General features: G+C 46.4%; 1 protein-coding gene across 4 annotated transcripts in view; it reads right to left on the bottom strand.

Moving 5' to 3' along the window:
* The window catches only part of Mapk14 (mitogen-activated protein kinase 14), a 57,919-nt gene that overhangs the window by 17,858 nt on the left and 13,374 nt on the right, over positions 1-26,687 (bottom strand). For all 4 annotated transcript variants that reach the window (XM_027389053.2, XM_027389051.2, XM_027389050.2 and 1 more), the window contains 7 exons: positions 18,890-19,019; positions 16,163-16,221; positions 5,606-5,717; positions 4,888-4,917; positions 4,606-4,653; positions 2,994-3,108; positions 2,526-2,597 (listed from right to left, as the gene is read on the bottom strand). In XM_027389053.2, coding sequence (XP_027244854.1) covers positions 2,526-2,597; positions 2,994-3,108; positions 4,606-4,653; positions 4,888-4,917; positions 5,606-5,717; positions 16,163-16,221; positions 18,890-19,019 — 566 coding nt within the window. The remainder of the gene's footprint in view (positions 1-2,525; positions 2,598-2,993; positions 3,109-4,605; positions 4,654-4,887; positions 4,918-5,605; positions 5,718-16,162; positions 16,222-18,889; positions 19,020-26,687) is intronic.

Here is a 26,687-nt window from a genome sequence, read left to right as displayed (position 1 = left end):
AGGGTGGTGGGAGCTGAGTTCCAAAGGGCTTGGGTAGTCCTGAATCCCAGACACAGTCACCTGGTATTTTGGAGACCAAGGCAAGAGGAGCAATGTGGGGTTGAGTCCGCACTGAGTTCTAGGTCAGCATGGGCTACAAAGTTAAGACTGGCTCAAATAAAACATAACTTCCTACAGATAAGACAGGAAAATGACCAGAGACCTTTGGAAACTGGAGACCCCTAACCAGTGTAGGCCAAGGATACACATGTAAACTTACCCAAAACACCCCTAGAAAACAGTACCTCCAACACTCCCTGCCCACTAACTAGGGTTTGGTTGGGAAGTGCCTTCCTAGGACAACAGAGCTTGGTGTCGCTGACATGATGCTGGTTTTGAGGCATGCAGAATCCAAGAATTACAGGGTGGCAGAAGTATCCACCAGATTTCCAAGGGAAGCATGGGAAGCTTGGCTATGTACACCAGGGCTGGATGCCCTGCGAGTGGCCTGACAGCATGATTCATGTGAAGCTGACGATGCCAGAGGCTCCAGAAATGTGAGTACCCAGAACATGGACTGTGACAGAGCAGTGAGCCAAGAGAGGGGCCACATTCACACATCAAGCAAGGCCACAGGAGCTGGGCTGCCCGAGCCCCAGGGAGCCCAGCTCACACCACCCTGAGACTCCCAATGAGGGACCTGAAACTACAGAATTTGAAAGCCGTGTTTCATGTTGCTTTGGTCTGCTCCTTCCTTTCTTTTGGATGAGAATGTTTACACCACTGAATACTGGAAGCATATAATCTATTTTTAACAGGGGCTAGCAGATCAGAGTTTGCCTTGAGTCTCTGGACTCTTGGACATGGCCGGAATGCATTTTGCACTATAAAAAAGTGCGGCCTTCAGAGACTAGGGATGGACCTTAAGTGTCTCCCTCCTGCTGAAGGTCTGGTCTCCAGCTGGTCATGATATTTTGTTGCAGGAAATATTAAGCGGTGGGGCCTGGTGGGAGGAAGCAGGTCACTGTGAATGTGTCCTAGAAGGGTGCTGTCCCTGGTTTCTCCCCTCTCCTCCTCCTCCTCTCTCACTCGGGCTCTGGCTTCTTGGCCCCCACGAAATGACCAGACCCCTCTGCATGCACCCCCGCCACCACGATGCTCTGCCTCACCATGAGCCAAAATAAATCTTTCTTCCTTTCAATTCTTTCCCTCAGGTGTCTGTGGCCATGGCAAGTGGCTGACACGGCCACGGATGACGATGCTGCTAGCACTGCCTGTGGCCCTGTCTCTGAATTCCCAGTCACCTTCTGGGCTGGGCACTAATGTCATCTTACGTTAAGGAAACCGAGAAACACCAAGGTTGTAAAACTTGCTCAAAGCCACATAATTCCAAGTAAAAGAGCTAAAATCTAAATTTCGGGGACTGGGCCCCAAACCCGTGAGTACCTGAACTACAAAAGTGAGGAACTGCGGTTTCCCTACAGATGTTGCTGTCTGTTTATGAAAGAATATGTGTCTGGGACTAGCCAAAGGGGAGCTGGAGAGACAGCACAAGGAAGGAAGAGAACAGAGGGCATCGTGAGGGTGTCACAAACCTCTTAATCCTCCTAGCCTGGACTGTAACACAAAGAAACCAAAATCCCAAGGGAAGGGAGATGTTCTGGGTGCTGAAGTCCCCGACTGGAGAGTGACAGGGCGAGCTGAGCACGGGAGGCTGGACTCTGGTCCAGTAGCACGCAGAGGAGCAGACAGCATTACCTGAGGAGCAGAGGTTCCACTTCATGAAAGACACTGTCTAGCAGAAGTCAGGACAGTCCCTGGAGAAAGGCAGCTCAAGCTATCAGCGAGTGAGCTTACAGACTCAGGCGTGTCAGGCAAGAGCTAACCCTGCGGTTAGATGATGAAGCACGCATTGCTGTGGCGTTCCTTAGAGCCCAACCAGAACCCTTAGCAGTTTTGTAAAACCTCTCCCGAATACTGATTTTAAACAACTGCTTTAACATTCCCTTCTAAATGTCCTCCCCCAGAAGGGCTGATGGGAGTTCCCACAAACCATGGAACGTGTGCCTGGAGATGGCAAGGGTGTGTGGTGCTCACAACCTAGATGGTGCTAAGTATGAGTGAGACTAAAGTGGGCCTGGCTCTCACCAGGGACAATGCTGTGTGGAAAACAAAGGCACACAACAGGGGCCTCTCTCCTCTGGCTTCTACTATTTGTTGTTAAGCCACAAACGGGACAGGAGTCAGCACAGTACAGGGGCCACAGCCTTTTCATACGTAAACAAATGAGAACAAGGTACCTTTGAGGTTCAGGTGGCTGTGCATACTTGCTAAGTGTTTGCAGTAGACTAAACTTGTTAATAAGGACTTGCTGCAAAAAGACAACAGGTGGGTTTTAAGCTTGTTTGCTTGGCAAGGTGCACTACTCAATAAGAGGACACACCCCCAAAGCAATACCTGAGTCTTCCCACAAACAAGTAAGGGAAACACACATCTATGACAGCAGAACACAGATGAGAAGCCGGCCAAAACGCATTAAAGGATACGGTCTGTACCAGGAAACAGCGTTCTTCCGGTCAACAGCTCGGCCATGATGCAGCCCACAGACCAAATATCCACTGGAATAAGTAAGGAGAATACAAGCATAGAAATGGTTTCTATCAAATTCAGGACTATAAACTGGACTCTAATTGGGAGTGAACGATACAAATTAACACTTAAAAGATACCTGAGGCTCAGCAATCATTTTTATAGAAATAAATAACCTTAGTAAAACTGTCACTCAATAAAGGGCTCCATAGTCATGTAAGTCAGAATATAATTAAGCCAAATGCAACAAGCATCTCACAAAAGGGCAAACCCTTCTTACTAGTGAACAGTGGATCTTCCAGGAATGCTGAGTGTCAACCCCCTCCTGTGGTGAAGACCTAGCCCTGAGTCATCTGAGAGCCATGTTAGCAGTGCCCCTCCCTCTGCTGGGCCAGGCCCGGGGAAGGAGGCTGGAGCATCATCACCTGTCTGGTTGTAGTGCATCCAGTTAAGCATGATCTCAGGAGCTCGGTACCACCTGGTAGCCACGTAGCCTGTCATTTCGTCATCAGTGTGCCGAGCCAGTCCAAAATCCAGAATCTAAGGGCGAGAGCAGAAGTCAGGAATAGGAGCAGAGAAAACAGTGTTACTCTCATTAAGTGGGCCTTGCAGTCCTGACTTAAAATGTACCACACGTGCTCTAAGGGTTTTAAAGCTGCCAGCAAAGCACACGCCCCACTCAAGAGTAACAAAACACACACCCACACAGATGTGCACAACAGGGCATATCACAAACCAGAACCGTGTCAAGTGCCTGTCAACAGAAGGCAGGCTACAAGGGTCAGTGTGCTTGTGGATGTGCTTTCGTCTGTGTGAGCAGCAGACGAAAATACTGAAGCACACAGTGCAGGTGGAGAGCTCGACATTAGTAACAGTAATGTGTGTGACTCCACTTATGTGAAACTCTGTAAAAGAGTAATTCAGAGTCAGAAATCAGGGTTAGGGCTGAGGGTCACTAGGGGGGGACACTCAGAACTTTTGAATTTATGGAGATTACTACGTCATAACTGTAGTTACATGGACATTAGAACCCTAAAAAAGGTAAATTTAAAATATGGGTTACTTTATTACATTTTTTCCATTTTTAAATTTCATGTATATGTGTTTTGCCTGCATGCATGTCTGGGCATCAGATCCTCTAGATTTGGACAGTTAAGTGCCATGTGGGTGCTGGGAAACGAGCCTTCTCTCCAGCCCTCTGTTATTTTTTTCAAAAATTCATTAAAAAAAAAATAATAATAATACATACTCCCCCCCCCCCCCCCCCAGACAGGGTTTCTCTGTGGCTTTGGAGCCTATCCTGGAACTCCCTCTGGAGACCAGGCTGGCCTCGAACTCACAGAGATCCACCTGCCTCTGCTTCCCAAGTGCTGGGATGAAAGGCGTGCGCCACCAACGCCCAGCTACTGCGTACTTTTTACAGATAGCCAATTCACTTCTGTCTTATTTGAATCATTCTGAGTTTTTGCCATTTTTCTTTTTAGAAAACTAATAATGAGTGTTCCAGGAATGTTTAATTGACATTCTTTACTAGAATTAACATTTTTTTGTTTTTGTTTTTGTTTTTTTTTGAGACAGGGTTTCTCTGTGGCTTTGGAGGCTGTCCTGAAACTAGCTCTTGTAGACCAGGCTGGTCTCGAACTCACAGAAATCTGCCTGCCTCTGCCTCCCGAGTGTTGGGATCAAAGGCGTGCGCCACCACCGCCCAGCAACATGTTACATTTCTAATTTTCTTTTCTCCCCCCCTCCCCCCACCCCGAGACAGGGCTTCTTTGTGTAGCTCAGGCTGTCTTGGAACTCAATTTGTAGATCAGGCTAGCCTAAACTCAGAGATCTGCTTGCCTCTGCATCCTGAGTGCTGGGATTTAACGCTTGTGCTACCGAAATCTACTCCCAAGGTCCTTTAAATAGCTTGCTTAGCCTGCAGTTCAAAGTTCCACAGTCCGATGTTCCTGAGGACAAATGGCTTTTCAGATTCAAAGTAATGGCTTATAAATCATTTTCTCTAAGGGACACTCAAGGGATTTGCTGTCTCACCTTCAGCTCACAGTCTTCGTTCACAGCTAGATTACTAGGCTTCAGGTCCTACGATGCAAGCAGAGAGAACGGCATCAACTTGATGCACAGTGAGTACCCTACCCACGGGTGCAGAGGATGCAGACACATGGAGACCTCACGGGAGACACAGTCTACACTGAGAGCAAAGCTGCAGTCAATCACTACTTCAACAGTTAAACTTAAGGCTCACATCTCAACCAGATGCCACTCTTCTAGCCCCACCCAAACCATCAAAATCACCATCAAAGACACAATACATACCCTGTGAATTATGTCAGCTGAATGTATATACTGCAAAAGAGAAGACAGTCAGTTGAATGAAAACCATCTCCAGCCTTCCCACGTCATGTCCTGTAGCTCGTCTGCAGTGGTCTCCCTCAGCCACTAAACACTGGTGGTGTTCCCTGTGGGTGGTCACTACACAGTTCCTTACACTCCATCCACAGGGGTTGCCACCCCCTTCTCCCTCTCGATGATGACCTCAGGGAGAGCTGTGATGTGCTAAGTTTCAAAGGTGGTTTCATTCTAAAGCACTCACTCCTCCCCCCAAAGATCTCACTGCACAAGCCTGGACGTCTGGTGCTCACTATGTTGCCCAACGTGGTCCTCCTTCCTCTACTTTCTCAAGTCCTGAGAGGGAACAGAGGCCAGCACAGGCTTGAGGAATGGTTAAAGCCTTAATATCTCACGAGGCAGATACCAGGGTGTATTAAGAAGCTACTAACTTTCCAATGCAGCTAACAGCCCCCCTCTCTCAGATATTCAGACTGAAGGATCAAAGGGATGGATGACATAAATACTTAGACTTCTTTTATATATAGTCAGCCTTAGCCTGGGAAACACAAGAGCAGCAGGGTTGGTTGATTCTGTAATTCCTCTAAGTTTCCCTTAAGAAAAACTGTCTGTTCTAAGTCCTGACTGGACAGGAAAGAAGGGAGAATACATTTCCCCACATGGCAGACACTGCTATTGCCTGTACCTTCAGCCCTCGGAGGATCTGGTAGATAAGGAACTGAACGTGGTCATCGGTAAGCTTCTGACACTTCACGATGTTGTTCAGGTCTGCCCCCATGAGATGGGTCACCAGGTACCTAGAAACAGAAGCAGAGTTACATCCCGACGCAGGAAAGACCACCCAGGAAGCACAATGACAGTCAAAACTTCAACATTGCCACCTGCAAGTTGGTAATCTAATCTCACCACTCTTACACCCATTCCTGCTTGCTGTGTACTTTCCCAGGTCCTGTAAAGAAAAGACGGAGTCGAAAAGGAAACAGCAAAGATGGAGATTACAAGCCACTGTAAGCAGCTTTGCTTTCTCCTCTTTTCTAGATAACGGACGTCACTTTGGTGGTTTAAGGAGAATGGTCCCCATAGGTCCATGTATTTGAATGCTTGGTCCCCAGTTAGTGGAACTGTTTGGAAAAGATGAGGAGGTGTACTAGCTACTTTTATGCCAACTTGACACAAGCTAGAATCATCAGAGAAGAGGGAACCTCAATTGAGAAAATGCCTCCTTTAAAAGCGAGCTATAAGTCAGGCACTGGTGGTGCACCACCAAAGCAATACAGAGAAACCCTGTCTCAAAAAAACAAAAAAAGAAAGAGCGGGCTATAAGCAAGCCTGTGGATCATTTTCTTAATTAGTGATCGATGGGGAGGGCCCAGCCATTGTGGATGGTGCCATCCCTGGGCCAGTGGTCCTGGGTTCTATAAGAAGGCAGGCTGAGCAAGCCATGGAGAGCAAGTCAGTAATCAGCACCCTCCATGGCCTCTGCATCAGCTCCTGCCTCAAGGCTCCTGCATGAGTTCCTGCCTTCACTGCTTGTTATGATATGGAACTGTGAGAGAAATACCCCACCCCCACCCAGTTGCTTTTGGTCATGGTGGCTTGTCACAGAAAAATTAACCCTAACTAAGATAGGAGGTGTGTCCTTGTTGGAGAAAGTGTCACTGCAGGTAAACTCAAAAGCCCACACCAGCACGGTCCCCACCCATCTCCTCCGACAATAATGGACCCTCTTAAAAACCCTCTAAAACTGTAAGAGGTTCCCAATCAAATGCTTGCCTCTGTAAGTTGTCGTGGTCATGGAATCTCTTCAAAGCAATACAATAGTGCTGGAGCTCAAACCCAGGGCTTCAGAAATGCTAGGTAAGCCCATCATTTTTCTTATTTTTGTAGGAGAAATACCAGTATAACTAACTGCACACACATAATAAAGGGTCACAGACTTGCAAGCTCACCATCCTATTTCTACCTCATTGTAAATCTTGTTATCCCTTTGTCTTTTTGTTTTTGTTTTTTGAGACAGGGTTTCTCTGTAGCTTTGGAGCCTGTTCTGGAACTCACTCTGTAGACCACCCTGGCCTCAAATTCACAGAGATCTGATTGCCTCTGCCTCCAGAGGGCTTGGATTAAAGGCGTGTACCACCAATGCCTGGCCGTAGGATTTTTTTGTTTGTTTTTTAATGTGCATTGGTGTTTGACCTCCATGTCTGTGTGAGGGAATTGGATCCTCTGGACCTTGAGTTACAGACAGCTGAGAGCTGCCATGTGGGTGCTGGGAATTGAACCTGGGTCCTCTGGAAGAGCAGCCAGTGCTCTTAAACCTATGAGTCATTTCTTTGGCCCTATGTTGTAGGTTTTACAACAGGTCTTGGATTTTTCAAAGTGTAATTTTCTTTTTTCAGGAATGACTCGCAATAGGCTATTTATTGGCACTACCCTTGCATTTACCTTAAAGGAAACGGGAACAGGAAAGAGCGGTCCAGAGCTTCCCACAGGTGTGGTGCTGACTAGTAACCCTGCCTTTATGTGGGAGATGATGAGGGAGTGACTGCATTCAAGTCCAGCAGGTTTGCCACAGAGATTTCAGACCCGAAGCAGCCCGCACTCGGACATAAAGAGCAGAGCAGAACCACAAGGCTGAGTTTGTAAGTAGGGCAGGTATTTCTCCTCCATGAGAGAAAGCTCAGCTGCTTCTCACAAAGCTCAGGTGGGTCTACTAGCATATGAAGCCTTGACCTAGTTGTGACTTTAAAGTGAGATTTTAGCTGATTTCCTAAAACTTGCATGCCTATACTGCCTTAAGGGAAAAAAAAAAAAAGAGCTCTACATGCAATTTAAAGAGTAAATTAGGGAGCTGGAAAGATGGCTCGTCAGTGAAAATACTTCCTGCTCTTCCTGAACTCTGTTCCCAGAATCCATGTCAGGTGCTCACAACTGCCTGTAACTCCAGACACACACCCTCCAACATACACATAAAGCAATTCTTAAACATATAAAGAGTAAATTATACTCTCTGAAGTGTTTTCATCAGGGTAGTTTTTATTTCAGTGGTGTTCCAAGCCTTATAGAATATAATCAAAGGCAGCTGCCAAGCCCGATGACCTGAGTTCCATGTTCAGGATCCTCACAGTGGAGAGTGAGCTGACTCCTCCTATAAGTAGTCCTCTGGCCTCATGCATGCTGTGTGGCAAGAAAATTTACTCACACACATGCATACAATTGTCTCCATAGGAAGGAACACCACACTGCTCTTAGCATACAACAAAGTCAACCACAGCACTGTTTATGGCAGAATTATTATTTCACTCCATGCTGTTGCCACAAGATCCAAGATCAATCCATGACCAACAAGTATCAAATTTCAGCTCACATACGGAAGGAGCACCGAAGCAACTCATACCGCAAGGACAGGAGCAAGCAGCACCCAAAGTTACTGTTTACAGAAGACAGGTCACTTCTCAGATCCATGAGCAGGATGTGAAGGGCAAATGCAGATGAACTCACTTAGAAGGTCAAGCCTGGTCCGCCCCAGCACCATGAAAGCAAGATGGACAACCGGAAAGGGGCACCACTAGAGTCCTGTCGAGTACACTTAATGACACTGGAGAAGACACGCTGATCTTATCAGGAAGTCAGGAAGGCTGTAGCTCACTACTGCAGCTACAGAGCTATCTAATACATCATCTTTAAAAGATTAGGTGAGATTATTTTATAAGCTAAAGGCCCAAAAGACGACCTCACATCTTCAATGTTGCCTGTCTTGTGAAGGTGGTGTCCTCTGAACTTAAGTTCCTCAGACATCCCCCCATGAAACCAATCAGGGCGATGCACTGGACTCTCAGGGTTGACAATTCTTAGGACTCTAGACTGAGTCCTGTCCCAGAGTCTCCTAGTTACTAAGTCCTGCCTGGGTGATACCTGGTTGTCCAGATTCCCCCTTTTGAAAGCACAATACAATGAAGGTTCAAAACGAAACAAAACAAAACCCTCTTGTTCTAGCCTGAAATCTCCAACACCACCGGCTCTATCCAAAGCAATTACACAAAGATCTTCTCTATCTTAAACCAGCCTCAGGAGCTCACAATCCAACCACCAGTCCTCCCCACAGGAGCAGAGTGCTTCTTCTCAAAAGTACAAAGCAGATCATACGCCCTCCCACCCTCCCCCAGGGTAAGACAAAGAATGCCTCCAGACCAGTTCTCTGGCCCAGTCACCTCTGACCTGTACACTGGGCTTCCCACGCTAGCTCTGACACGGCATGCAGACTTCTGCCTCAGGATCTTTGCACTGACTGATGCTCTGCCTGGGACATGCTTCCCCTAGATATCTATGGGTTGAATTCCTTTACAACATATATATATATATATATATATATTAATATTAGTGGGGGGGTCAGAGGACAACTTTGTGGAACCGGTTCTCTACCTGGACAAGGGGTACAAGGTTCCAGGGATAGAAGCCAGGTCAGGCTTGTGCCTTGAGCCATCTTGTCCTCCCTCTACGACTTGAATACTTTGCACAAATTCCACATCCTTAAGAAGACCTGTGCCTATCTGAAGCCACGCCACTGCTGGGGCTTACCACTCCTAATCCTGCCTTCCTTTTTTTGCTACAGTCAGCTAGCATGCTACCCATTCCCTCCTTTATAAGCCCCTCATCACTGGTGTGCACCATGTTCAAAGCCACCAGGGTCATGCCTTGTGCTGTGTAGTACATAAAGCATCCACAAGGGCCCAGACAACTCAGAGCAGTACTGGTGAGACAGGATAATGGAGTGTTTCACTGGAGACATGCATGCTCAGGTTCTTATGTGCATGAACACGATAGACTAGAGAGCTTTATCACAAGGGGCAGAACCATGCAATAGTCACGATGGCAGTTCGGAAAGCTTATTTTACAGCACACCGTTCTCACACGAAGCACAGATTACTACCTACATTATCAGCATCACCCAGCCTGGACCACTATTCTGAAATATCCATACTGTCCATGGTGGAGGAAAGACACACAGCCCCAAGCATGCTGCCAGACACCATGGTACCAACAATACAGAAGGACAGCAGGAGGGTGGGGCCGCTCCAGCCACAGATGTTGGGCCTGAAGAGTGCAGCAGTGGGAGACATTCAGTTTAGATGAGAGGAAGATGGGCAAAACGCCACAGCGGAGGCAATTAGAGCAAGGGGACCACAAGCAACCTGGGACAGGACAGAACACAGCAGTGTCAATTATGACCTTGGACATGTAACAGGACCTGAGCGACAGGGCACACAGAAGGAAGCAGTTTTGTTCAGCCTTATATAAAGGTTTCAATTTGTTTCCTCACCTGACATTCAGAGATGACAAATCTACCTCACAGTGTGGTCAGATGACAATGTTTATGTTCAAATTCTCTGTAAGCTGAGACACTACTAAAACCCAGTTAATACCATAGATGGTCTGCACATTTTAGCTCCAGTCACTTGAGTGGGCCATAGTTTTTGGTTTTTGTTTGTTTTGGTTTTTCAAGACAGGGTTTCTCTACATGGTCCTGGACGTCCTGGAACTTGCTATGTAGACCAGGCAGGCCTCAAACTCAAAACCTGCCTGCCTCTGCCTCTTGAGTGCTGGGCTTAAAGGTGTGCCCCACCACTGCCTGGCAGGCCATGTTTATGAACAAAGGAAGTGTTTGCCAGGAATCCAGAACAGAAGGAAGCTGACAGCACCTTCTAATGAAGAGCACCTGGTTTTCAATCGCTACATTCATCCAGTTCTGACCCTGTTAATGTGGTTTCAGGAGAAAAACTACATCTGCTAAAATTAAAATTAAACCTTGGATGTTACACAGTGTCTGTGGGCGTGGTAGCCGGGGAGGGAGCTCACTGGAAGCCACACCACATAAAAGCAAAGCTTCTCATCCCTTCCCTAGCCCCACCTCCACGCCCAGGACCCTTTGGTCTCGCCCTCTCATTTCAGTTCTCCCCCAGTACACATCTGGATTTTTTCCTTCAAGGTTTATTTTTATTTTATGTGTATTAGTGCTTTGTGTGTATGTCTGTGCACCATGTGTTTTCCTGGTGCCCTCAGAGGCCAGAAGAGGGCACTGGGTCTCTGGAAACTGGGGTCACAGAGTTGAGATCCGCTGTGTGGGTGCTGGAAACACCATGATGTTGGGCCTTCCCCAGCTCCAGCGCCACAATGCCCCCCCATGCTAGAGTCCCACCCAGCACCTCACCCTCAGCTCTCTGGACATCTGGCCAGCCGGCTCTCCTTTCTTAGTCTCTCCAACTGCCACTCAGCAACAGCTCAGGGACTATTTTGCACAGCATTCTCTGGAGACATTCCACAGCTGGGTAGGGTGGGCAGCCATACCTGATAGTTCTTACATTCATTTCTTCCACAAATACCTGCAGGGCCTGCAGCTGCTCCAAATGCTAACAACCCCGGAATGCAGGAAAGCAACCTCTAACAGACTTACAAGGGAGCAAACAGAAACACATGCTGACAACATTTGCAAAGAACCAAGCAGAGCAAGGAACACAGTGATTGGGGGTCACAGCTCAGCTAGAAGCACAGGGAACAAGCTTTGATCAGAAGACCCTGGTTAGTATGGGATTTGAAGGGAAAAAGAGTCAATCAGCAATTGTGGAGAGCTCAGCCATGGTGGAGACCAGGCAGAGGTTTTGTTGGGGACATGGTTGGTTGTCTGTATTAGAGGAAGAACACAAGGACAGAGACACAAGTAAAAAGTGAGTCACATGAGGTCAAATCGTGCAGAGCCAGGTCATAGGGGGAGGGTAGCCTCTCCAAATCTATCACACTACAAAACATGTATTCATTTAAAATTTGCTTTTCTCCATTAATAATCTCAACTCAATGATTACAGACCATGTTTATTTGCCATCTTCCTCAAGGATGAGAACTCTGTCTGGCAGAGGTAGTTATTCAAACACTGCATAGAATCCATAAAAGCAAACCCAGAAGTCTTCAGTTCTAGCTAACTGAACCAGAACGCTCAAGCTCATCAGGGGACTGCACTTTCCACAGGTACAAGGCCAGCCTAGTATCAACTGCTCAGTGGCTTTCATCACAAAGAGGGTCAGAGAACCCTGCTGTGCATACAAGCCCCCATGTCTCTTCATGAACAAAGCAGAGTGACTGCTTAGCATTCAGGAAGCCCTGGGTTCTATGCCCAGCATGGCATACACCAGGCATGGTGGTTCCTGCCTGCTGTCCCAGCACTGAGAAGAAGGCAGGAGAAGCTGGAGTTCAAGGCCATCCTTCGCTGCACAGTGAATTTGAAGCCACCCTGGGACACATGAGATCCCATCTCAAAAATAAACTAATAAAGAGTGAAGCAGAAATGCAAAGGAAGGCAGACCTCTGTGAATTCCAGGCCAGTTAGAGATACATAGTGAGCCACTGTCTCTAATGAATGAATGAAACAAAGAAATGAAAGTAAGAAATCAGGGTTGAGAAGCTATAAAACAGGGAGTAAGTGACTTAGAAGACTCATTTCCACTTAACCCATGACAAGAGAGTTCTTTTCAAAGTTGAGGAAACTGTCCCCAAAAAGAGTTCTAGAACTCTCTGCCTACTCAGCTTGGTTAAGAATGGTTGGGAGGTCTATGGCCATACCACCTTGAACGCACCCGATCTCGGAAGCTAAAGGCCTAGTTAGTACTTGGATGGGAGACTACCTGGAAAAACCTGGTGCTATAGGGGAAAACAAACAAGCAAACAAAAAGAATGATTAGGAGAAATAGCAGCTCTTTCTGGACTTGATTTTAATACCATCCACTGAAACTTTCTGCATTTGTAAATATTTGCAACGATACACACCAATGAAACCTACACTGGCAAACAGTACAGGCAATAACTGAGAACACCTAGAGAAGGGCTCAAATGATCTCCCGTCTGTGTGTCTGTAAAATGTGCCACCTGCCCAACCACGTCATACAGTAGTCAAAATTAGATGTGCTCATTTCCCAAGTCATCCCAGTGCCTACAGGTTGCTGGTCACGCACAAAACACACAATCTACGGTTCCCTTCTTGAAGGTATACATGGTCTTACAGATAAAGCAAAAATCTGAATCATATGATTAAATGAAAAGCTGTATCTGAAACATAAAGGCACAAACAGGAAAAACATAAACAAAAATCAGCTGTACACCTGAAAGGCAATTACAGCTTTTGCTAATTAGCATGGAAAATGCATATCAAAATCAGAGCCTACTCTGTACCCAGCTTGTATTGTTGACTGCCCATTTTCTCTCAGTGGACACTGGCTCTGGCATACGCAGCAGAGGAGTAACATGGGACATTCACCCTGTGATTGTACTGCAGAAGTGTGTTCTCTTGGGTGTGCTCTACACTGACTGGAGATTACAGACAGGTGCTAACTGTTGACTGCTATCAACATCACTCAAAGTCAGCAGGTAAACAAACACTTTCCTAACCAAAATCTCAGGTCCCACTGTTACCAGGGAGATCATGCTCTAGCTGTCTTGGAGGTGTTCACCAGGCAGCACCCAAGAGCTGCTTGCTCAGTTCACAGAAGAGCTGGATGAGGGAGAGCTCAGGAGTTAGAATACAGGCTGCTGCTCTTGCCCAGCACACATACTGTGGCTCACAACCACCAACAGCTCCAGCACAAGCTGTACACAGACACTAGGGATCACACACAGCCACTTACATACACATAAAATAATAAAAAATGTACAAAACAAAACAAAAAACCCCATAGGCCAGGTGGTGGTGGTGCACCAGCACTAGGGAGGCAGAGGCAGGTGGATCTCTGAGTTCAAGGCCAGTCTGGTCTATGAAGCAAGTTGCAGGACAGCCAAAGTGTTACACAGAGAAACCCTGTCTCAGGAAAAAAACAAAAACAAAACAACAACAACAAACCAAGAGTGGTTAGAGCCCAGCTGGAGGTGAACAGAAAACAGGTGCCCCTGCCACAGTCATGCAATTGTTGAACCCACCAATGCAACTTTAGTTTTTGGGGGACACACTGGTAGTTGGTGGGCTTCCCTATGGGGGATAAAACTACAGTCAGTAAAATTAAACCCTTCAAAATGACACAGCCATCATTAAGGCCTTTTCAGTGTCCATTTTCTATTCTAGGATGCTCAACTAAACAAAGCACAATACTTGCTAGTCCATAAATCTTTTTTTTTTTCTGTTAAAGTTTATCTATCCTCATCAAAAACCTTAGGTTAAAATTCAGACCCAACTCCAGTGTTTTCCAAAGTCAGTCACAGAAACCCTGCAGGAGCATTTGTTCCTCATTTAGATTCCACAACAGTCTCTTTTCCAACCACAGCTTGCAGCAGGGCTCCATGGTCTGTGCTCAGCTATGTGTGGAGCCTCTGGCAATCCTTGGAAGCCTCTGTTCTGGCACTGACACAAGGCTGCGGGAACAGCCTGTCACTCTTAGTTACTGCCAGTCTTTCTCTGTATTTGCTTCTTAGACTCTCATTTGCAGGGTCAGGTTAATGTGGCTGCTGAGCTCTTGTTCACGGGCCAACACGCCTCTCCTCCTCTCCTACCCCACCGTGGCCATTCACTTCTCCCTTTCTTTTTCCCTTTCCCCTTTTCTACAAAGGTAACACAGGTGAAAACATCTGCCTGCTTGTTTTGTGGGAGAAGCAGTGGAGAAAAGTTGGTTTTGCACTGGGAGCATTGGGTGTGAAGTGCTATAATCTGGACGGTGAGTGACCCTCAACCCCCATAGGGTGCTCTTAGGAGCAGTGAAAACTCGGCTTAGGTCATCAGGGGTGTGGCTTTGAAAACTGGAATCCTGGTCCCCCTCTAGCCAGAGAATGAGTGATTTTTGTTAGACCAACATTCCCTACCATTGTTACCTGGTGCCTCTAGCAGAAGCCTAAAAGCCATGGGCCCACCTAACTATGACCTGGAACCTCTAAAAGAACGAGGTAAAAATCACCTCTTTTCTCTTTACATAAGCTAATTTTTTTTCAGGCATGGTGTCAGAGAAAGAAAGCTGACTAACACAGGAAGTTCAGGAAGAGCAGCAATGACTTCCAATTCTGTTTTGCTTTTACAATAAACATCCTTTCCACTTAGGAATGCCAGAATCCCAACAAGACCAAATGTGTAACTGTGCTTAAGATATTTTTCTTTCTTTCTTTTTTTTTTAAATTTATTTATTAGTTCAAGTAAGGGAACAGGCTTGTTTCACATGAAAGTCTCTTCTCCCTCTCCCTCCCCTCACCCCCATCCCTCCTCCGAGTATTTCTTTTCTTACAGCACAGTGTGTCTTTAAAGCAGGATAGGGCAACCTAAGGGAGAAGGTTGTATCTGGCTCACAGTCACAGCGTACAGTTCATCAGAGTGAAGGCACAGCCACAGGCACCTGACCACATGGCACCAGCAACCAACTGGAGAAGAGCTAAGACCATACTGCTCAGCTTGCTCTTCTCGGCCCTATACAGTCTCCGATCCCAGCCATAATTTAGACGGCTCTTCCCACATCTACTAATTCACTCAAGACAATCCCTCAGGCATGCCCAGAGGCCAGCAGTGATTCTACAGTCTATCAAGTTGAAAATAATACAGGGAGTTAAACATCCTAGGAAAGCTGCTGTGCTGGGGAGGCTGGTCTTGCACAGGACACCTGCTGGCTTCTGTCTGGCTCTCACAAATGTCACCCAGCCTGTGAAGGCATTCATGAAGAATGGACAAGCCACAGGAGCCATCAGAAGAGTGCCCCCCTCTGAGGTGCATTCTGTAGAGTTAGTTCTCTACACCCTGGCAGATTCTGGCCCAGGTGTTTCAGGGTGACTGGCCACTAACACACCTCTCCCTTCTCCTGTTTTATTTCCCCTGACTCTCTACTTCTGGCTCCTGGGACTCCCAGGCTCAGTTTCCAGCACCAGACTGGAAGAAATCTTTTCCAACCTGGAGAGTGTGCCATATGCCCCATTACAAAAACTTTCAAGGATCAACATATAGCCTCAGTGTCACCTCCCCCACCCATGAGGGATCAGAGAGGGACACATCTATGTGGACTGCCATTTTAGGAAAAAAAAATTATAGTCTAAACGAGCCACACTGTGCCTGAAATGATGAAAGTGCTAAAATGCACCACACACCATATTTACTTTCTGTGCTCCCCCACCCCCGCCCCCACCCCAGGAGCCCAGAGTGACAGAAAGCTCTCCTGAAGTCTGAATACTGTTGGGTAGTTCTGTGGGCTGCTCATCCCCACCCTCCAGCTGAGGTGACAAATGCAAAAGATTCACTCACACATCGTTGAATTCTTCCAGGGACCTTGCGGGTGTAAACACGTCCAACAGACCTATGACCTGCAAGAACACATAAAAATGAAACGGTAGGAAAGCAGTGGACTCCGACAGTGCCCATCAGGTCTGTGGTGGAAAGAGGGCTAACTCCAGGCCAGTTCCACCAGCGTGCTTAGCACGGACGTGCTACCCACGCCACTTCTTTCTGAGGGTTGGGGATGTGGAGACAGGTCTCATACGGCCCAGGCTAGCTTGAACTCATGATCGTCCTGCCACTCTCAATGCTGGGATTACAGGTGTGTGCCACCACTGCCAGGCAAACCCAGTATTTCTTAAGGCCACCAAATATTCCCTTAACATATTGATACTATTGCCACATTAGTCTCAAGATGACATTCTTGAGAGCAGGTATTTAGGTCAAATGATTTAAAAACAAAAAAGAGCTGGTAGCAGTAATGTATGCCTATAGGCCCCGCCCTTTAGAGGTGAAGGCAAGAGGGTCAGGAGTTCAAGGCCATCCTTGGCTACTGTGAGTTTGAGACCAACCTGGGCTATGTGAAACCCTTTGTCAAAAAAAGAATCATAAAGTGCAATTCATGCAAACAACCTTCCTGAGTAACCTACTTTTCGTAGCAGTCTTTGAAACAAAGCAAAATTAAGTCATTCCAATGATTAGAAAAACATAAGAACCAGAAGCCTGAAAAAGACAACAGGGAAAAGCTCTGACTCTTGCCAAGTTTTTAATACTTAGGCTTGCTAGTTTTTATGTCATTTTGGGAAGAGGGGGATTTTAGCTGAGGAAGTGTTCCCATCAGATTGGCCTGTGGGCACATTTTCTTGACGGACAATTGATACGAATGGTGCCACCCTGGGATGTTGGTCCTAGGTTCTATCAGAAAGCAGGCTGAGCAAGCCAGTAAGCAGTAAACTAGAAGTCAAATTCTTAGAAAGGATCTTTACAGCAAAGATCTCTAATTAGCCTACAATGGTCCACAAGTTGCCCGTCTGAAATAATACATTTTTACTAAACTTGGCACCTACATAAGCAACCTCGTTCTCTTCACAGTAAGGTCAGATCCGGGCTCCTGAGACAATCTTCAAGATATACAGTCCCTGGAGACAAGTAAGCAAGCTCTCTGCTAAGTGTGCAGAAAGCTAAGGATAGAGCAGGAAGGCTGCCTTTCTCAGGTTGGGAGCATGGCTGTGAGTTCAGTCAAGAACAAGCCAGCTGACTCTGCTTAGAGTCACAGAAGACATTTTCTAGCTCTGTTTTCCCACATAGTGACTGTATCTCTGTCACTTGCTACCATTAGATTTTTGAATATTTGTTATAGTCTCTAAGAGCCTGGTTATGGCTGTTGCTATTCTCTTTGGAGGCCAGTCAAACTTGCTGAAAGTTTTGTTGTGTGTGAGCGTGAGTGGGTGTGCATGTGTGTATATCCTCAGAGGCCAGAGGAAGCACTGGATCTCCTGAAACTAGAATTACAGGCAGTTGTGAGTCAACCAATGTAGTCCTGGGGACTTCTACAAGGGCATCTGTCCAGGCCCAAGTCTTCGTTCTTTACTGCATAAAACTGCTTTTACATTTTAGGTGCCTAATAAATGTTTGCAGGTTAGTCTGAAAGGCGAGTCGATTTCTACATTAAGCATAAGTCTTCTGGTCTTTTCCCATTTCCCCTTCACACCAAAGAAAAGAAAACTGAGACATTCAACCATGTGCCTTTGTTCAAAAAAAAACAAAAAAAAAAAAAAAAAACAAAAACAAGAAACAAAGCTGGAGCGGCTCAGTGGTTCCAATCGAGCCAGGGCTACATAGTGAGACTGTGTCACACAGCAAACAAACCTTTAAAAGAAGCAAACCACCAATATCTGAGCACGGGGCCTTTGCTACTAGAATCTGATCATCCTGAAATACAAAGACAGAGTAGTGCTAAGCACTAGCACAGAACTAAAACCCATCTTCTGGGGCTGCAGAGTGGCTCAGTCATCCTTCCAAGGGAGAGAGTTCTGTTCTCAACAACCACATCAGGCGACTCCAGGATCTGAGACTCCAGATCCAGGGATCTGATGTCCTCTTCTATCCTCTATGGCACCTCCACATGTACACAAGCATGTATACATAATTTAAAAACTTATAAAAAATAAAACTCCATCTTTCTTAATTTTTTTTTAAAATCATTTTGTGTGTATGGGTATTCTGCTTGCATGTTATGTCTGTGAAGCACAGGAGGCCAGAAGTGGATATCAGATCCCCTGGAACTTGATTTGCAAACCATTGTGGGCCAAGTCCACAAGCTGTCCTTTGACCTCACACACATATGTGGACATGCACACACACATGCCACAAAACAAAGAAAGCTATCGGGCTGGAGAGAGGGCTCAGCCGTTAAGAGCACTGGCTACGCTTGCAGAACAGCCAGGTTTGGTTCTAAACACCCACACGGCAGCTCACAAGCACCTGGGACTCCAGTTCCTTCTGGCTCCCAGGACCCCGCGCCCCACGACACTCATAAACTCAAGCAGGCAAACACACAGCACAAAAACTATATACGCTTCTTAAGTTCTGGGAATAAAGAGGCACCGCCACTGTCCTCAGGTTTCCCAACAGCCCCATGACACCAAAACAGCAGCACTCAAACGGCACCAACGCAACGCTGACAGTGCGTGCGTGCGTGCGTGCGCGCGCGTGCATCTACCTGCAGTAGCACACACAAGGACGGGAGTGACTCACATTCTCGTGTTTCATGTGCTTCAGCAGGCGCAGCTCTCTGTAGGTCCTCTTGGCATGAATGATGGACTGAAAGGGTCTCGACAGCTTCTTCACGGCCACGCGATGGCCCGTCTTTGTATCAAAAGCAGCACTAAGGAGGGAGGACAACAAAGGCCACCATTAAAAGTGCTTCAAATATTATTGCTAACACTTTCAGAGCTATTTCGTTTCCAAGTTAAACGTGTGGCAGGACACAAAACCACAAAGAGAAACTAAGATAGAGACTACAATGACTCATCACCCACTGCCCAGAGAAGGCTCCAATTAAATCTCCATGCTTCTTTCTGTCTCTTCTGTGTCTACATCAGCATGGCAAGTGTTCTCCAGAGAGGAGCAAAGAGTAGTATTCTAGACTCTCCAGACCCTGCTTGAGGTCCCTGACACTCAGCTTGCAATTGTTGCCTGAAAGCAGCCAGAGAAGAACCTACAAAATGGGTGTGGCTATGTTATAATGAACTTCATGAAGCCTGTCCAAAGGAGACAACACACTGATAGTCTCTGTATGTACCCTGTGCCCAGGCCTCTCTGTTGCCTTGCTTCTAGATGCTGGTCAAAGGAAAGGCCTCAGAAACCACCCTGCTTTTGGGAGAACAAACTCTTCCAAAGTGTTGGGCACTTCACAGCCTGAGGTACAGTGGGAAGCCCTGGGGCAGGGGTGGTGGCAGAGAGAATGAACTTTTATAACAGTGATGGATACAGTGACCACAGAATAAAACCCAGATGGGAGAACAGCACCATGACGCCAGTGCAGCACCGCCCTTAGCTAAGGATGTTGTGCTCAGAATTTTCTGCCCTTACTCCAGGAGTCACCATCAAATCTACATGGATCCCCACTCGTTAACTGTCAATTTGATTTGTGTAACACTTTTGGAACTTTCCAGCCTTTCTGAGGAGTCCCTGTCTACCTCTCTGGGTCAGTAAGCTAACCAGACACTTCTCTTACAGTCCTGCCATCAGAGGGCGCTCTCTCTGCATAGGCCCTTCCCTGGAGCCCATGTGTCTCTGCACAAATTCAAGGCGACGACTTCCCATTTGCTTTCCAAAAACCCCTGCTTGCTGCTCTGAAACTCTCAGCTCTGTAATGTTATCTGTTGACTAGACTTTTCCATCACCCACCAAAAGTCTGTCCTATCAGAGAGAACCCTTCCATTCCCAACTCTTGTCAACATTCTTGGCAGCTACAACATCCAAGAGAGGGCAAAAACCAATGTCCTGTTTCCTGACCTCTCAGGAAACTCCACCCCTCTGGCTCCAGCACCCTCCCCACCCCCACACCTCCTCCTACTCTTCAGTTTCATCCACCTAGACTACTGCAGAGCTGCTAACCTAATCCTCACTGTCTCTCCTGTCCCCCAATTGCTCAATGGTGATAGTCACTCCCTTGTACCCTTCCCTTGGATAAAGTCTAACTGAAGGTGACCCCAACCACTTAATTACCCATGTCTAAATTCAAGTAACTGTGGTTGAAGAAAAAAACAATGTATAATCAGACTGGTTGAAAAATTTCACTTCTGAACATAATTTCAAATATGCTGTAAAACAGTGCTACTTTTTTCATAAGGTCATTTTCTACTGTAAAATAAACACTTGATATTTCTGCTTCTCAATTCCCCCACCCTCACACCCCTTTCCTTGAGAGAATATAAGCTACCAAAGGGAACTCCCCATCTCTTTGTCCACACCTGTGTCCCAGCTGCCCCTCGCCAAAGCCTCTCTCACTCTAAGGTGTCCCCTCTGATCAAAACCCCAGACTGACAGGGTTTTGAAGCCTCCCCACATCTTCTCAGTGACATTCCTCAGCACCCCCTTTCTTCCCTTGTAATACTGGATCACACTACGTACCAGTGCATGCGCAGGTGAGTGTGCGTGTGTGTGCTCTCGTGAGATGGGACAGACGGAAAGACAGACAGGGACAGAGACAGACTGGGAATTGAATCCAGGGGTGTGGATGGAGAGTGAGCACTCTTCCACTGAGTTATAAAACCATCTCTCTTCTGGGTCACTCATTTCAGAATATGCTCTAGAAATTTCCCATCTTCATTAACTTCTTTTGATGACTCCCCACCATAGTTAAAAAGGTCTCTAAAGCTTATGGATCTCCAAATTCTCAAGATATGGGAACCATTCATGTTAGCTTCACCTGAGGATTTAAGAAAATGCCTGACCACAATCCTAGATAGAGCTGAACATCAGAAATTGAAGAGAGGCCAATGGTTTGTATTTTCTCAGACCCGTCCTTCATATACTACACAAGAGCTCCTAACCGCCACCCCTGCTGTTCAAAGCATACTCTGGGACCAGAGGCCCCGGGACCCAGCCTATAGTGACCACTTTTCTGGATTAGCATCTGGCATGGTTGCCACTTCAGCTTCTTATTGATCCCCATAGACACCCATATCAACGCTTCTACAGGCTTTCTAGACCTTCTCTGCATTGTGTACTTCTCCTCCTGATGACCTCCTCTGTACCCACATGGACTGTCCTCCACAGGCACATGTGTTAAACTCTTGATGCCCAGCTGTGACATCTTAAACTCACCACATAGCTGAAGATAACCTTGAGCTCCTGATCCTTCTGCCCCTACCTCTGGAACCACAGATGTGCCACCATGTCTAGCTTGAGAGAGTCTTAAAAATTTAGGATGTGGGAGGGCCCAACCAGATAGTGGGTAAGGGTTGAGCCTAACAACCCGTGTTTGATTCCCGGAGCTCACACAGTAGGAGAAAACCAACTCAAAAATGACCCTCCCCCAACACACACACACCACACACACACACACACACACACACACACACACACACACACATATAACGTCTCTCTCTCTCTCTCTCCCTCCCTCTCTCTCTTTTTCCTTTCGGTTTTTCGAGACGGGGTTTCTCTGTGTAGCTTTGGAGCCTATTCTGGCACTCACTCTGGAGACCAGGCTGGCCTCGAACTCACAGTGATCCGCCTGCCTCTGCCTCCTGAGTGCTGGGATTAAAGGCGTGCGCCACCAACACCCGGCTAAATATATATAAAATTATGTTTGCACTTAGAGGTGGAACTTAGCTAGAAGGAGGTTGCATGGGTTGGTCATCTTATCTTTTCTGTCCCAAAGATGACCTGCTCAAGTTTATGGGTGCATGCAACCACAGGCTGAACCCTGTCCAAGTAGCCTTTGTTCCTTTAAACTACTCCTGTCAGATCTTTGGTCACAGAGATGAGAAAATTAACCCCACAGCCCATGATTTCAAGTTAAATGCCATCTATAAATTTAAGACCCCACCCAAAGCCCCATCTCTTCCTGAAACCTTTTTCCTAGGCAGCCGCACAGCAGGCAGTCCTGGGGGAAGACACATGAGCACTGAGAACTTCCATAGCTGTTTTCTCCTGCCACTGTTATGCCAGGTCAATGGATGTCCATCCAGTTGCTCCAGACAGACATTTGAATGCCACCCTTCCTCAGCAGGAAAAGGTGCTTACCACCAAGCTTGATGACTGAACTCAATCCTACATGTTGTCCTCTGCCTTCCACACTTACTCTTGCTCTCTCTCTCTCTCTCTCTCACTCTTACACACACGCGAGCACACACACACACACACACACACACACACACACACACACACGAGAGAGAGAGAGAGAGAGAGAGAGAGAGAGAGAGAGAGAATTTCAAAATAATAAATAGGGACAAGCCTTTAATCCCAGAGGTGGAGGCAGGTGGACGTCTGTGAATTCAAGGACAACCTGGTCTACAGAATGTAGGGAGACACTGTAGCCCCGCCTCTTAGTAGCCGGGACAGGTTTGCCGGGACACACCTGTGAGGGTGTGGTGAGGGGAAGTCTAAGGTGACGCGGACCCTTCTCTCTGGCCTGGCTGCCGGGCTGCCCCTGGCACGTTTTGGTTTGCGCTTGGCTGGTGTTTATCTGAATAAAGAAACCTTAGCCTTACGGACTGCGGATCCATCTCTTCAACAGAGTGAGTTCCAGGACAGCCAGGGCTGTTACATAGAGAAACCCTATCTCAAAACCATCATCATCATCAACTATGACTGTTTTAAACTCAAGGCATTTTCCTGGTGTAGAGAATAAGATGCACATTTCCTAGTGTGGCCTAGAGTTCACGCGAGATGGCCTGGTCCTACTGCCCATCCCATCAGGACATGACCTTCCCCCACCCCAGGCTTACTCTGTGTGTGCTGGCTTCTTTCAGTTCCTTAAACTACTCAGACAGGCTGCTACTATAGCTCCTTCACCCCTACCCCTAATCCACCCCATACTAAATCTTCATCCTTCAATACTGGTTTAGTCACCTCCCTAGAGATGTGCCTACCTGGCCTGAGGCAGACACTCAGTGCGTCTTCAGTCTTTATGCTCTGTGCTTCCATAGCCCCTAAGAAGACAACCTTCCTTTTCCAGTGTGAGTCCTTACTACTCTTTAAACTCAGTTCTCTAAACTAGTTTGAAAGTGGGAAATGGCCATGGCTCCTACTCAATGTGGCTCCTCAACCTCCACCCTGAGGGCCCTGCCTGCCTCACGCAGCCACTGTAACTGTCCTGTCCTTGGGATGAACCTTTTGGGAGCAGGGAGGACCCGCAGGAGTGACTGCACATACAAGTTCAGCTCAGCCGGACAAACGGGAGACTTCAGAGCAAGGGATGCACACTCCACCTGTCTGACTCCACTAGCTGGCCAGTGTGTGACAGTGACAGATGCTTCACCGGGACCCAGCAGCCCACATAATCACAATGACTATTATATGTTTATTTACCATCCATCAGGTAGTTTAAACAAGGGCTGGGCTCTGGAGGTAGACTATCTGGATTTTAATTCCAGCTCTGCCATTTAATAACCATATAATCTTGAGGAAGTTAATTAAATTCTATCAACCTCATATATAAAATAAGAAGATGTTTGTATCTAATCTAAGGTACTAGTTTTTATGGCAGGTTTAATAAAACCTTAATTTTATAAAACTCAAATATCAGACATTAATAATGTCTGCTATTACTGTGCCTCTGTTTCCCTCACCATCATGGTACAAAGGGCTTGTCTTAATTCCTGCACACACGACATTCTCCAGAACTGCTTAACAAAAAGCATACCAAAGAGCATTTTACACTGTAACTATTTTGAGATATAGAAAAACCTCAGTTTCCTCAATTGGCTCTGAACAGTCCCCTCAGGGCTGGACACATACCAGACAAGTGTTGGTCAATAAGCTGAGCTGCATACCCAGTTTGTTTTATTTTGAGACAGGGTCTTGCTAAGTTGTCTACACTGGCTTGAATTTGTGATCCTCATGCTAGTCACTCATGTTCGGGATTAGAGACACCACCACTCGTGGTTTATTGTATTATTTTTATTTATACAAAAGAAACAGCAAGGGCTGGAGAGATGGCTCAGCAGTTAAGAGCACTGACTGTTCTTCCAGAGGTCCTGAGTTCAATTCCCGGCAACCACATGGTGTCTCACAACCACCTTGAATGAGATCTGGTGCCTCTGCTGGCATGGGGCAGAAGACTGTATACATAATAAATAAATAAAATCTTAAAAAAAAAAAAAAAGAAAAGAAACAGCAAATGTAACAGCCAATGTCACAAGATTTACCATTTACCTGGTGGTAACAAAATATACATGATTCCAGGAATGCCCAATAAAATAGCCAACATACAGTTAAACATTTCTCAAGACATATATATTGCCAGGTGTGGTGGCGTACACCTTTAATCCCAGCACTAGGAAGAGGGACAAGCAGGTGGATCTCTGTGAGTTCCAGGACAGCCAGGACTGTTTCACAGAGAAACCCTGTCTCATAAAAATAAAAATAAAAACCATGCATGTTAAGGCCTGGTGAGAAGGTTCAGCGGGTAAAGGATAAGAGGGTAAAGGAACTTTGGCTGACAAGCCTGAGAGCTTAACCCCCCCCCCCCCCCCGGGGACCACATGGTGTAAGGAGAGAACTAACATCTATCCACAAGTGTGAGCCTGTAAACATGAGCTCGTGCGCGTGTACGCGCGTGTACACACATGCGCAAGCGCGCACACGCACACACACAGTCTCTGAGGCTAGGGCTAGCCATTCATGTCTATGATCTTAGTGCTTGGAAGGCAGAGACAGGCAGAATGTAGTGAAGGCCAGTCTGGGCTACAGAGTGAGACCTTGTCTCAAAACACAGACAGAGACACAAAGTGGGGTTCAAAGTATGTGTCCTTTGCAGCCTGGTCACAAGAAAACCAAAAGCAACTTGAAAATCCAACAGGAGGAGTTTAAAGTCTAGCACAGTCTCATGTCACACACATTCAATCAGTTGTTCTGTGCAATCAGCAGAACTCCATATTCTTGGATGTACTAAGGGCAAAGAACAAGTTCAAAAGCAAAAATGACCCTATCATAGGGAAATTCTGTATCCACACACAAGAAATGTCTAATATATCCCAGATTTTTAGCATTTTGAACTGTATATGTTCCTATTCTCAGATTTTTTTTTTCTTTTTTCTTTGATTCTTTTGTTTTGGGTTTTCAAGACAGGGTTTCTCTGTATAGCCCTGGCTGTCCTCCAACCCAGAGATCCACCTGCCTCTGCCTCCCAAGTGTTGGGACCCTTATCACCCAGCTATTCTCAGAATAAAAACAAAACAAAACAAAACAAAAACAAGCTTCCTTCTCTCAAGGAGGCCATTAGCAGAGTGAGAAGCTGCATTTCCGACGTAATGAAACCACTAGTTAGCAGCAATTACACTTCCTCTGAAAGACACTTACATAGTCATAATCACCATATGTTAATCTGGAACCTAGATCCTGAAACCACAGTCACATTTCATTTTACCAGATGATCTGAAGTATTCTCGATAAGGCAGCCTACCCAATCCCCCTGTTACTGATAGGTAGTCACACTAGCTGCTCACACACATAATCAGATGCCACCTCAATGACCATCTCACTGCTTCTCGAGTCACAGGCTACATTAGGGCACACACTCCCATGAAACACACAATAGATGTAAGGGACATGCAGGAATTATTCAGACACTGTTTTCATGTGTTGCTCACTCTCCAGCAAAGGCTGCTCATATCCCGGCTCCACACACTAAAATGCTCTTTCCAAGGCTCCTGTTTCCTCTCCCTATCAAAGCAGTATTTGGGAAAAAGAGGAAGTATATGCTCTGCCCTAAATTATGAATGTCCAAAAGCAGAAATTCCTATAAAAATCCTTAAATCATCAAAAAAAACAGAAAGAATAAAATCCACTCATATATGTACCATATACTGGTCTGGCACTGTCTAGTTCTTTTAACTTGAAAGGGTAGTTTGTTTTTGTTTTTTTGTTTGTTTGTTTTGTTTTAAAGACAGGGTTTCTCTGTTTAACAACTCTGGCTGTCCTGGAACTCACAGACATCAGCTTGCTTCTGCCTCCCAAGTGCTGGGATTAAAGGCATGTGCCACCATTGCCCGGCACATATTAATTCTTTAATCAGACTACAGATGGTCTCCAAATTTAGTTCTAACACACTTTAAGACAGTGAGAAGGTGAATGGCAAGAACTGAGTTCTGATGTGACCTTGCCCAGGCTTCGGATAAACAGTCAGATACTTTCTCTCCCAATGCTGCACGACAGTGTCCTTCTCAGTAAGCCATGTGCTCATGTATACTGTAGTAGTGTACCATTGCTACCTCAAGACATTGAGTGAGTGGATGGGTGTTTTAGGAACCCTGGGACTACTTCAACTTTGTTACAAAACAAAACCCAAACACAGCTGGGAGGTGGTGGTGCATGGCTT

This window comes from Cricetulus griseus (assembly GCF_003668045.3).
Source record: "Cricetulus griseus strain 17A/GY chromosome 1 unlocalized genomic scaffold, alternate assembly CriGri-PICRH-1.0 chr1_0, whole genome shotgun sequence".
NCBI classification, from domain to species: domain Eukaryota; kingdom Metazoa; phylum Chordata; class Mammalia; order Rodentia; family Cricetidae; genus Cricetulus; species Cricetulus griseus.
Note: the sequence above shows the minus strand (reverse complement) of the source record. Positions and strands in the feature narration are given on the sequence as shown.